Genomic DNA, 13,713 nt, shown 5'->3' on the forward strand with positions numbered 1-13,713 from the left:
TATTATATGATTTTAAATTCTATACCCAATATTTTGCACTGTAACAGTCACAGCTATTAACACATTTCTTGTATTATACACTCAAGTATTAATTAATTCTATTCAAGTACTTACATTTGCTTAGTTCAACAAAATTTTACTCTTTAACTTCATTACAGTATTTCTGTCTTTCAATGTGTTCTCCCCATCTTTGTCATAAAGTTTCATTTCAATCAACAGTACATGTGTCCTCTCATCTAATGTATCAGTATCATTTGTTTATAATTACAATCCTTATACATTCTTTGGCCATTTTAATACTTCTTGAAACTTTCAAGCTTCTCAATGAACGTTAGAAGATTATTAAAACACTTTTATCCATTCTATTAATAGCTCAGAAATGCATACAAGCCCTATTACAGTTACTATATAACTGTCAGTTCTACAACTTAGGAGTTAACAGGTGGAATTTAAATAAACCCAAAGCTGCTTTCCTCTTTCCTTGGTATAGTCATAGAGTAAAACTCAAGCCCAGCTACCTACTGGGGGAGAATTCCTCTCTGTTTGATGATACAAAGCGATTTGGCATGTATAACCCATCTATAATTCGGAAGTTGGAAGAAAACAATGTCACTATAAAAGTCCATACTTTTTTTTGACACTAGAACAAAGCTTACTAACTCTAAGGGACAGAGAATGTCTGATCACAATCTCTAAGACACCTACCTCTTGCCCAATCATATTTAAATGGACAAAATTAGTTTCACCTTCAAAGTCAGTTGTCAAAAGCAAACAGAAGACCAAATTGCCTCACTAAGTATACTTAATTTATAGGCTAACAACAGTTCCTTATTCACATAAGCTGTTATCACTACACTAAGACCAAAGAAAGTTTGCTTAGTGTCAATCAACAGTTTATAATTGTATATTAATAGATAATTTGATTGGTATAAACTATTTCTTCTTCTAAGACTAGAAAGTCCATGAAGATAAGGGTCAGGTGAGTTTAATTAATATTGTAGCCCTGCGCCTAACCCAATTAGCTTGGAATTTTTGTTGAATGAATAAATGACAGTCCAACTTCTTTTTTTGAGACAGAATCTCACTCCCGTTGCCCAGGCTGGAGTGCAGTGGCACAATCACAGCTCACTGCAGCCTTGACTTCCCAGGCTCAGGTGATTCTCCCACCGCAGCCTCCTGAGTAGCTGGGACTACAGGCACATGCCACCATACCTGGCTAATTTTTGTATTTTGGTTGAAATGGGGTTTTGCCATGTTGCCCAGGCTGGTCTCCAACTCCCGGCTCAAGAGATCTGCCTGACTCAGCTTCCCAAAGTACTGGGGTTACAGGACTGAGCCATCATACCCGGTCCTATAGTCCAACTTTTATAGTTGATATATAGATGCACAAAATGAAAATGCCAATGGATTACAGAAATTCACTTAAGCTCTTATTAACTCATAACTACTAAAGTAAAAAGTATCACTTAGACTAAATACATAGCTTGAAAGTTCCAAAATTCAACATGTATTTAATGTCACAGATCTAAAAGTCAGAATGTACAAACTACTCTCATAGCCATCCTCCAATACCTATAGTCACACAAATTTTCTTTCAGTCAACATTACCAAGTCAAACAACTGGGGACCACCTTAGATTTCTTCCTCTTTCTCATTTTTCATAATCATTCCAGAGCCTTAATATTTGCAGAATCTATCACTTCCTCTCCATTCTCACTGACCTTCTATAAATTTGAACGCTCTACTTCGGGAGACGGAGGCGGGCGGATCACGAGGTCAAGAGATCGAGACCATCCTGGCTAACACAATGAAACCCTGTCTCTACTGAAAATACAAAAAAAAATTAGCTGGGCATGGTGGCGGGCACCTGTAGTCCCAGCTGCTCGGGAGGCTGAGGCAGGAGAATGGCGTGAATCTGGGAGGCGGAGCTTGCAGTGATCCCAGATCACGCCACTGCACTCCAGCCTGGGCAACAGAGCAAGACTCCGTCTCAATCAATCAATCAATCAATTTGAACTTTCTTTAGTTCCCTAATGGTCAGTGTTTATATTTAAAAAAAAAAAAAAAGCCTTTGATTAGTCTGATTCCAGCCTTACTTGCCCACCAAATCATCATCTAAATTGCTCCCAGAAAGGCATTTCTAAAAATGAAAATACAAACAAGTCATTTACTTTCTAAAATACCATCAATTTTACAAAAAGTCAAAACATTCAATGCTCAGAATGTAGTTTCTCTCAGCTCTATTTTTACAAGGGCATCTTATGTCCTCTATGGTCGGTAATAGATTTTATCTTTGCATTTCCTGTTTCTAAATTAAGAAACGTCTTCTGCTACTGCCTACCAAACTCCTACTCCTTGTGAAGATGCTGTGAACACTGTTGAAATGGCAACAAAGGATTCTGAATATTACATAAATTTATATGATAAAGCAGTGACAGGGTTTGAGAGGACTTCCTCCAATTTTGAAAATAGTTCTACTGTGGTAAAACGCTATCAAACAGCATTGCATACTACAGAGAAATCTTTCATGAAAGGAAGACTTTCCACTAGCAAAAAGATTATGATTCACTGAAGGTTCAGATGTTCGTTAGCATTTTTAAATAGTATTCTTAATTAAGGTACATACATTGGTTTTTTTCAGACATAATGATATTGCACATACAATACACCATAGGGTAAATATAACTTTTATATGTACTAGGAAGCCAAAAAGTTTGTATGACTCACTGGAACCAAACCCACAAAATCTCTGAGATATATACCTGTGTATCATACAAACCTTTGTGGTCCTATCCTTTTTCTCCTATTTTTTCAGAAAGTAATCAATATAAAAAACATGATGTTAAATAACCTTGAGTGTATGTTCACACTTTATAAGTACTGTAGCATCATGTGCTAATGCATCATTCTGCAATTTGCATTGAACCCTTAAAATCCATTTTAAAAGTTTATTTGTACTGGTACCTAGAACTCTAGTTTACTCATTTTAAATACAGTGAAGAATTTCAGGCCAGGCATGGGGGCTCACATCTGTAATCCCAGCACACTTTGGGAGGCCAAGGCAGGCGGACTGCTTGAGGTCAGGAGTTCGAGACCAGCTTGGCCAACATTGGGAAACCTTGTCTCTACTGAAAACACAAAAAATTTAGCCAGGCATACTGGCGCACACCTGTAATCCCAGCTACTTAGGAGGCTGAGGCACAAGAATCACTTGAACCTGGGAGGCAGAGGTTGCAGTGAGTTGGGACCATGTCACTGGCACCCCAGTCTGCGCAACAGAGCAAGACTGTGTCTTAAAAAAAAATAGGAATTTTTTTTCAGAGTTTAAATATGCCACAGTTTATCAATTATCCTGTTTATTATAGAAATTTGGGATTTTTTTTTAGTATAAACAAAGCAATGAAAAAAAATTCATTCCTATATATGCCTTTTATAAACATGTAAAAAAAATTGTATACAGAGGTTATATCTAAGAATTGAATTGGTTTTCTTTAATGTTACATTCTCAGTAAAGAAAAGAAGGAAAAAAGTGGTTTCCACAGTGAGTGTAAACACTCATTAAATATTTACTGACTGAATGAAAACGGGATAGTCAGTCATTCAACTCTTCTTGATATTACCAAAATATTCTCTAAAGGAGAATCTGTACACAGATCTGTACTCTCATGAGTTGTTGTTCTACAACCTTACTGACTATTGGTATAGTCAGGCCTTTTTAATTACTCAATATGATGGGTTTTTAAAATAGTATTTTATTCTGTTCCACCCACATTTTTTATTAGATTTTTATTTTGTACTTCACTGATTTTACTTCTATCTTGAATATGCTCTTGTTTCTGATTACTTGTTCTAATTGGTTATCAATGCCATACAGAAGGCTACTGATTTTTTTAATTTTAATTTTCTATCCAAATTAAATTTGGATAGAGTGTTGCTGAACACTCTCATTAGTTCTTACAGTCTGTGGTTTCTCTTGAAATTTCTTTTCTTTTTTTTTTTTTTTTTTGAGACGGAGTCTCGCTCTGTCACCCAGGCTGGAGTGCTGTGGCCGGATCTCAGCTCACTGCAAGCTCCGCCTCCCGGGTTCCCGCCATTCTCCTGCCTCAGCCTCCCGAGTAGCCGGGACTACAGGCGTCCGCCACCTCGCCCGGCTAGTTTTTTTTTTTGTATTTTTTAGTAGAGACGGGGTTTCACCGTGTTAGCCAGGATGGTCTCGATCTCCTGACCTCGTGATCCGCCCGTCTCGGCCTCCCAAAGTGCTGGGATTACAGGCTTGAGCCACCGCGCCCGGCTTCTCTTGAAATTTCAACACAATTATATCCTCTTCCAATAGGGATACTTTTGCATCTTCCTCTTCAATTGCTATAGCTCTTCTTTCTTTTTTTCTTTTCTTTTTTTAATGCATTGGCTAGGTGTTTCAGTACTGAACAGCAGTGATATATGCTTGTATCCTGGGAATACACCTAAATTTCACTGTTATTTAAAAACGACATAATCTGAGCTGTAGGTTTGGAGGAGATAACCTTTACAAGCTAAGGAAGTTTCCTTTTGTTCCTAATTTATCAAAAGTCTCTGTTTATAAAAACTATTAGCTATATTTTATCACATAATTTTTCCAAACATCCTACATCACTTCAGGTAAGTATAGGCTTTTTCCTCCTGTAATGAGATTATTTGGACATTATACTAAAAGATTTTCTAATATTAAACCATCTTGGTATTCCTAAGATAAAACCTCCTGGTCCTAAAGTTTTCTTAAACTCAAATATTTGGGTTTAGTTGACCTTCTTTAACCTTTCTATTTAACTTCCATTTCTACTTTTATTATTCCTCTCTTCACAGTAATGTTAGGTTTGCTGTTTTTCTTTCTGGTTTCTTTTGCTTTTGCTTAGCATTAATGCCCTTAAGATAACACATCTATCCAAATAATGCTTTAGCTGGCTGCAACATTTTCACTAACATTTCTTTCACTAATATTCACGTTACAACTCTGTGTATTTCCTCTTTAATACAAACTTTTAAAAAGCACATTTTTATTCTTCCAAGTATAATGCAATTTACCAGGAGAATTTATTTTACTGTGTATTTCAACATTAACTGCATTATAAAGAAAAGGATCAGACATTCCTTGACGAAATCTTTCAAAATTTCCTTAATACTTCAGTTATACTATACTATTTACAGCTATGTAATTATTTTCACTTATCTTGCTCACTCCTGAGAACAAACTTTGGATCAAAGGAAATTTGTCTGGAAATTTCTCCAAAATTATCTCTTCAAAAACTGTATCTAAGACCGTCTGGTGATTCCTCAAAGAACTAAAGCCAGAAATACCACTTGAACCAGCAATCCCATTATCGGGTATACACCCAAAGGAATATAAATCATTCTATTATAAACATACATGCACATGTATGTTCACTGCAGCACTATTCATAATAGGAAAGACATAAAATCAACCCAAATGCCCAAAAATAATAGACTAGAAAATGTGGTATGCATGCAGCCATTAAAAGGAAAGAGATTGGGCTGGGTGTGCTGGCTCAATCTTGTAATCCCAGCACTTTAGAAGGCTGAAGCAGGAGGATCACTTCAATACAGGAGTTCAAGACCAGCATAGGGAAACATGGCAAAACCCTGTATCTACTAAAAATAAAAAAATTAGCTGGGCATGGTGGCATGTACCTGTAGTCCCAGCTACTTGGGAGGCTGAGGTGGGAGGATCGCTTGAACCCAGGAGAAGGAGGCTGCAGTCACCTGAGATCATGCCAGTGCACTCCAGCCTGGGCAACAGAGCGAGACTCTGTCTTAAAAAAAAAAAAAAAAAAAGGAACAAGATCGTGTTGTTTGCATAGATGGTGATGAAAGCCATTATGCTCAGCAAACCTAAGCAGAAACAGAAAATCAAACACCTCATGTTGTCACTTGTAAGTGGGAGCTGAATGATGAGAACAGCTAAACACATTGGGGCAGTGGGGAAACAACAATGGGGCCCACTGGAGGGTGGGGGATAGGCGAAGGGAGAGCATCAGGAAGAACAGCTAATGGATGCTGGGCTTAATACCTAGGTGATGCAATGATCTGTGCAGCAAACCACCATGGCACACATTTACCTATGTAACAAACTTCCATACCCTGCACACGTACCCCTGAACTTAAAATAAATGTGGAAGGGGGGAAAAAATCACTTTATCTCTTTCCTTCCCTCTGATTTCTTCCCTTGGTATATTCTGGAACCCTTCAATCTATACCAAAGTATTTAAATGGCTCTTTCATGTTTTCTTACCTCCTTATTTCTCTGGGCTACATTCTAACTGAATGTCTAATAAATGCCAATACTTGAATTCTCTCTCTCATGGCACCTAAAGCAGTATTTTTCCTCAATAACATAATGTACTGCTTTTTTTTACTTTTAAGAATTTACTTTCAATTTTCAAGGCTGCTCCTTTTTCATATCTTGTTTCATCTGTTCCTTTATTTTGTATAAGACAGAATTTCTTCTTTCATCTCTCTAGCATCTTTGACATACTTATTTATTACTTTATTATTTATCCCTCCCCTCTTATGTTTCTGTCATTACCTCCATGGCAGAACCAGATCACATAAAAGAGAAGAGTGGGAATTTTCAGACTCTTCCCTAAGAAAAAATTGGGAATTTTCACAGACCCAGTCAACAACCAAAGGAACAGACATTTCAATTCAGGTGTCAGTTATAAGAATTATGTCTGTCTTCTCCCTTTCCTCAGCTTTTGATTTCCTGTAAGTGATGTTTTAATATAAATTGCCATGTAAACTACTATCCTTCTGAATATTAAAGGAGCTTCTATTAATAAATACAGGGACAATAAGCACAAACTGGATGTCTCAAGGGCAACTTGAGATACACAATTACTCTAAACATAAGCCTATGCAGTAGTTATTGGCACTTTCCTTCACCCTGCTTTACAAATGGGGAGACTCACATTAGGCCTTGGCTTCACGTAATAAGCCCAATTCGATTCTCCTATTCTTCGTGAAGCACTTTAACACTCAACAGCCAAACTCCTGGCTCTAAGTATACGCTTCCCTGCCCTAAACCCAATCCTGTTCATCACTTCCTAGTTTTCTTCAATACAAACCACAGAAATACCTACTTTGTTTCTAAATCACTGATGTCTACTTGTATTATCTTGCTCTTTATTTTTTTGTTTTTGAGACGGAGTCTCGCTCTGTCACACAGGCTGGCGTGCAGTGGCACAATCTTGGCTCACTGCAACCTCCACTTCCTGGGATAATTTTTGTATTTTTAGTAGAGATGGGGTTTCACCATGTTGGCCAGGCTGGTCTCAAACTCCTGACCTCAAGTGATCTACCGGCCTCAGCCTCCCAAAAGTGCTGAGATTACAAGCGTGAGCCACCGCACCCAGTCTAAAGAAGTACTATTTTTAATACAACAAAACTGCAAACAATTCAAATAAAATCTAGTTAAGTAAATCATAACCCAGCTATTTTAGGAAGTACTGCACAAATAACAAAAATCAGAAGGTAAATTCATAGGAAAAAAAGGGCCCAACAGACGGGCACATTAAAAAAAAAAAATCACAAAAGTTTATAAATTATTTTAAATATAGTAAAAAATATAATATTAATAATTAAAATTACAGTAAAGTAAAAATAAAATGAAGCAGATTTCAAGAAACAGTAACAAGAAATTGAAAGGTGGGTTAAAACCAAATTATGGAAGGTACCAGAGTCCTGACTACTGATCATTACCTTTCAGAAAATGAGAAACAAAAAGTTTCAGCCAAAAACAGCTCATGCCTGTAATCCCAGCACTTTGGGAGGGTAAGGTGGGCAGATCACTTGGAAGTCAGAAGTTTGAGAGCAGCTTGGCCAACATGGTGAAAGCCCATCTCTACTAAAAATACCAAAAAAAAAAAAAAAAAAATTAGCCAGACATGGTGGCAGGCACCTGTAACCCCAGCTACTCAGGAGGTTGAGGTAGGAGAATCGCTCGAACCTGCAGTGCAGAAGTTGCAGTGAGCTGAGATCGTCCACTGTACTTCAGCCTAGCTGATAGAGACTCATTCGCCAAAAAAAAAAAAAAAAATTAAAAAGTTTCAGCAGAAGAGACACAGCACAAAAGAGCATAATTAGAAAACACTAATATGGATGAATACCGTAAATTAAAACTGAAAAGACTCCTATTGGTCAATGTTTTATTTTAAATATAGATGACAGTAAGAGTTTGTTCATATTAAAAATAAGGACGGGCATTAAGCTTTAATACAATATGCATGAAAATTATTTTTACATAAATATCTGATAAAATAAAGTCTTACATTTTAAAAAAGCAAAGGAAGGCCGGGCATCGTGGCTCACGTCTATAATCCCAGCACTTTGGGAGGCCGAGGTAGGTGGATCACGAGGTCTGGAGATCGAGACCATCCTGGCCAATGTAGTGAAGCCCTGTCTCTACTAAAAATAAAAAAATTAGCTGGGCATGGTGACGTGTGCCTGTAGTCCCAGCTACTCTAGAAGCTGAGGCAGGAGAATCACTCAAACCTGGAAGGCGGAGGTTGCAGTGATCAGGGATCACGCCACTGCACTCCAGCCTGGTGACAGAGACTCCATTAAAAAAAAAAAAAAAAAAAAAGAAGCAAAATACCTGAAATGCAATTATTAAAATTTTACATAAAAATATACTTCTCTCATTTTTCTGCTTGTATTTCTACCTAAAGGTAGGAAACAACAGAAAACGTCTTTAAAATTAATGCTTCCGTAACTTGTTAACAATTCTTCTATTAAAGTATAATGAGGCCGGGCATGGTGACTCATGCCTGTAAGCCCAGCACTTTGGAAGGCAGAGGTGGGTGCAAGACTTGAGGTCAGGAGTTTGAGATCAGCCTGGCCAACGTGGTGAAACCCCATCTCTACTAAATATACAAAAATTAGCTGGAAGTGCTGGCGCACACCTGTAATCCCAGCTATTCAGGAGGCTGAGGCACAAGAATTCCTTGAACCTGGGAGGTGGAGGTTACAGTGAGCCAAGATCGTGCCACTGCACTCCAACCTGGGCAATGGAGCAAGAGTCTGTCTCAAAAACAGAAGTATAATGAATAAATTATCAAGCTTAATGGCAAAAGGTCACAAATCTATTTTTATATTAAACTTATGTAATTTACATACTGTCATCCATTGCTCTGGGTAACTGGAACTTCAATACATGTTTCACCATTTAGCATCATCCCACTATTTCACCTCCTTCCCTGCCCATATGTTGAACACAACATATCAATCTGGTAACATACATAAAAAGAAAGAAACACTAAACACCCTTAAGGGCTTTAAAAAGAAATATAGGTTAAAAAAAAAAAATAGAAAGTATACTAATGAAAAGTTGTCTGTTTTAGTTCTAACAGTAATTCTGTTTCACAATTACCGTTTTTTTTTTTTTTGAGATGGAGTCTGGCTCTGTACCCCAGGCTAGAGTGCAGTGGTACAATCTCGGCTCACCGCAACCTCCACCTCCTGGGTCCAAGCAATTCTCCTGTACACTTCTTGTGAAAGGTGCAACAGTACAATTTATGGGAGAGAAATACAGTGTTCATATATCTCACAGTTTAAAAATATCCTTTAGCCAAATAATTCCACCTCTATCGTTTTAAAATTTTTAAAAAAGTAGAGACAAACATAAACAAACACATTTTATGATAGTGATAAAAATATACACACTAAAGAAAAACAATTATGGCTTATCCTTATAATGCATGAGTGAGAATAGTACTCCTGCAGAATACTTAATATTTATGGACTAAATGAGAAGAGATAAAAGAGTAAGAAAGTTACGGCTGGGGCAGTGGCTCATGCCTTGTAATCCCAGCACTTTGGGAGGCTGAGGCAGGTGGATCACGAGGTCAGGAGATCAAGATCATCCTGGCTAACATGGTGAAACGCCATCTCTGGCGCGGTGGCTCATGCCTGTAATCCCAGCACTTAGGGAGACCGAGGCGGGTGGATCACGAGGTCAGGAGATCGAGATCATTCTGGCTAACATAGTGAAATGCCATCTCTACTAAAAAAAAATACAAAAAATTAGCCAGGCGTGGTGGCGGGCACCTGTAGTCCCAGCTACTCAGGAGGCTGAGGCAGGAGAATGGTGTGAATCCGGGAGGCAGAGCTTGCAGTGAGACCAGATCAGGCCACTGCACTCCAGTCTAGGCGACAGAGCCAGACACTGTCTCAAAAACAAAAAAAAAGGGGGGAAGGGGAAGGGAAAGGGAAAGGGAGGCAGTTACAAATGATGTAGTTCTGATTATTCCTAATTCACTACTTAAGAATTTTTTTATACCCTTTCTTCTTTCAAATACTCTAAAAGACACATATGTTACTTACACTAAATCAGATTCCGAAAAAATATAACAAGACAATAAAAATTCTCTTGGGCAGCTTCTAGTAGACCTTTTTACTTAGAACAATTTAAACAAAAGTATATCTTACTATTAAACACCCATTCCTGACATTCTTTGCAAAACAAAGCAAAATAAAAACCTTTCAGCATAAACTGAAAGGTTGCTTACGTAATCAACAGAAGTATATAAAGTGCCAATATATACATTAACTGATTCCACGTAAGTTATTAACCGTATTGCTTTATACATGAAATAAAAACTTAAAATTTACCTGCATTGCACTTTTCCCCAGTTTCACCACCTCAAATAATGTGACAGGCTCCCCTTCACCATTCTGTTGAGGGTGCCCATTAGCTCTTCCACGGCCTGCTCCTCTAATTCCAGCTTCAATTCTGCTCTTCTCACCTGGAGATTTTCGAGGTTTCTTATTTGTAGACTGAATAAAAAGATTAAAAAAAAACATTAAATTCGATTTAGGTTTACTTTGCTTCATATAAAATGATCACTACTATAGAAGAAATATAATCCCTAACCAAAAAAACCTTTAAAATTTCTTCTCAGTGATTAAAAAAAGTACAAAGAGCAAAACATAAGTTTATATATAAAAGGTATGAAGGTAACTTTGTTTTTTGAGACAGAGTCGTGCTCTGTCGCCCAGGATATAGTACAGTGGCACTCTCTTAGCTCACTGCAGCATCCTCCCCCCAGGTTCAAGCGATTCAAGACCTTGCCGTTATTTAAAAAATATATACATATGTATACGTGTATATATAATTATATATATTTATATCATATATAAATATAGATTTACCTGCAGAAAATGGACGAAGCAAAACCAAGAAGAGTCCAGCTTCTGGTGAAGCCGGAGAAAAAGAAGCCAAGTCTGATTAATATCATATACTATTATCAGTGGTGCCTCTATACTAGTACAATCCAGAGGAATATTTTTATCAACTATAGTATAAATGCAAGTTGTTTAGTAGCTCTAGAAACATATTTAAGAAGAAGGGAATCCCACCCACATCCCATTGTTAAACTGTAAATGCTTTTTGTTTTTAAGAGGTGAAATCATTCACTGGGTATTTTTTGGTACAACCAGAAAATAGGGTGGGATACTGAATTGTGGGAGGTTTTGACTGTCTTGGCTGTCGGCTTAACATTCCATAGATGGGGGTTACTTTTCATATCCTAAAATACAAAGCATATAAAACGGCAATATGGAGTCATAGTCCTGAATCAAAAAAAATTTTTTGCATTTTAATGTCTTGGATACTTTAAATTATTTCTATTCCATGTTGGTTTTTTAGCAGAATTTTCTTTCTTTCCTTTTTTTGAGACAGAGTCTCGCTCTATCGCCCAGGCTGGAGTGCAGTGGTGCGATCTCGGCTCACTGCAACCTCCACCTCCCAGGTTCAAGCAATTCTCCTGCCTCAGCCTCCCAAGTAGCTGGGACTAAGTTGACTGCCACCACTCCCAGCTAATTTTTGTATTTTTAGTAGAGATGTGGTTTCACCATATTGGCCAGGCTGGTCTCGAATTCCTGACCTTGTGATCTGCCCACCTCGGCCTCCCAAAGTGCCCTTTAGCAGGATTTTCTTTAAAAAAACAAAACAAAACAAAAACAAAAACAAACAAACAAAAAATCACTCCTTGATAATGGCTCTCCCTGTCAGAATTGTGCGCACTCTAACATCTTTGGTTGTGGTTCTCCTGTTTTCCTAATAACTTTGTTAATGTGCAGTGAAAGACTGAAAAATTGAGTATGCTGTATGTATGCTTTTAACTGAATTGGAGAAGTGTATTTAACAGCTTATCAACATGTGAAGATGCTGGTACTTGATAGCCTCAAGGAAAATCTGCCTCCAAATTTTAAGCTAGAAAGTCACTGGAATAACTTTAAAAAAGAATTACAAACTTTTTTTTAAAATTTTCGGTATGTATGTTAAGAAGTACGCACCAATTGAAATGTCTGTGTACTAATCCTCAACACACCAACAAAATCTCAATTATGAAAGAAAAAAACACATTCACTCTTTGTTCTGTGAAGTTCTAAGGGTTTTGACCAATGACTGGTGTTGTGTATGCACAATTAATGGTTATCATGGAAAATAGTTTGCTTTAAAAATCCTGTGTATTGCCCATTGAACCTTCTGTCTTCCCCTTCTCAGGAAACAACTAGTTTTTACTTTTTAAATCATCATCATAGTTTCCTTTTTTCCACATATTAATATATGGGTTGAGTACCCCTTATCTGAAATGCTTGGAATAAGAAGTGTGTCAGACTTTCAAGATTTTTCAAATTTTAGAATATTTGCACATACATAATGAGACATCTTGGGGATGGAACCCAAGTCTAAACATAAAATTCATTTATGTTTCATATATACCTTACACACATAGCCTGAAAGGAATTTTACATACTTTTTTTTTGAGACGGAGTTTTACTCTTGTTGCCCAGGCTGGATTGCAACAGCACAATCTCGGCTCACTGCAACCTCCGCCTCCTGGGTTCAAGCGATTCTCCTGCCTCAGACTCCCAAATAGCTGGGATTACAAGCATGAGCCACCATGCCCGGCTGATTTTCTATTTTTAGTGGAGATAAAGTTTCTCCATGTTGGTCAGGCTGGTTTTGAACTCCTGACCTCAGGTGATCTGCCCACCTCAGCTTCCCAAAGTGCTGGGATTACAGGTGTAAGCCACCGTGCCCGGCCATAATATATTTAATAATTATGTGTATGAAACAAAGTTTTGACCCTTTTTCTTTTTTTTTGAGACACAGTCTTACTCTGTTACCCAGGCTGGAGTACAGTGGCATGATCACAGCTCACTGCAACCTCCACGTCTCAAGCTTAGGCAATCCTCCAGCCTAAGCCACCTGAGTAACTGGGACTATAAGCACTAGCCACCGCACTCAGCTATCTTTTTTTGGTAGAGGGGTTTTGCTATGTTGCCCAGGCTGGTCGCGATCTCCTGAGCTCAAGCTATCTGCTTGTCACACCTCCCAAAATGCTGGGATTACAGGGGTAAGCCACTGCATCTTGCCTTGATCTTGGTTTTAACTGTGACCCGTCACATAAGGTTATGTGTGGAATATTTTATGTGACTATATGTTGGGATTCAGAAAGTTTCGAACTTCTGAGCATTTCAGATTTCAGATTTTTGGATTAGGGATGTTCAACTTGCAACTGGAGTCAAACAACATGTAGGCCTTTCAGACTAACATCTTTCACTTTAATAATATGCATTTAAGATCCATGTCTGGCTGGGCATGGTGGCTCACACCTCTAATCCCTGTACATTGAGAGGAAGAGGCAGAAGGAT

General features: G+C 37.9%; 1 protein-coding gene across 4 annotated transcripts in view; it reads right to left on the reverse strand.

Moving 5' to 3' along the window:
* The window catches only part of LOC105469915 (STAG1 cohesin complex component), a 404,557-nt gene that overhangs the window by 249,526 nt on the left and 141,318 nt on the right, over positions 1-13,713 (reverse strand). For 3 of the 4 annotated variants that reach the window (XM_011721505.2, XM_071090955.1, XM_071090954.1), the window contains one exon: positions 10,663-10,827. In XM_011721505.2, coding sequence (XP_011719807.1) covers positions 10,663-10,827 — 165 coding nt within the window. Of the gene's footprint in view, positions 1-10,662; positions 10,828-13,713 lie in introns of those variants that run through there. The other variant, XM_071090957.1, reaches the window with a different exon arrangement.

This window comes from Macaca nemestrina, chromosome 2 (assembly GCF_043159975.1).
Source record: "Macaca nemestrina isolate mMacNem1 chromosome 2, mMacNem.hap1, whole genome shotgun sequence".
NCBI classification, from domain to species: domain Eukaryota; kingdom Metazoa; phylum Chordata; class Mammalia; order Primates; family Cercopithecidae; genus Macaca; species Macaca nemestrina.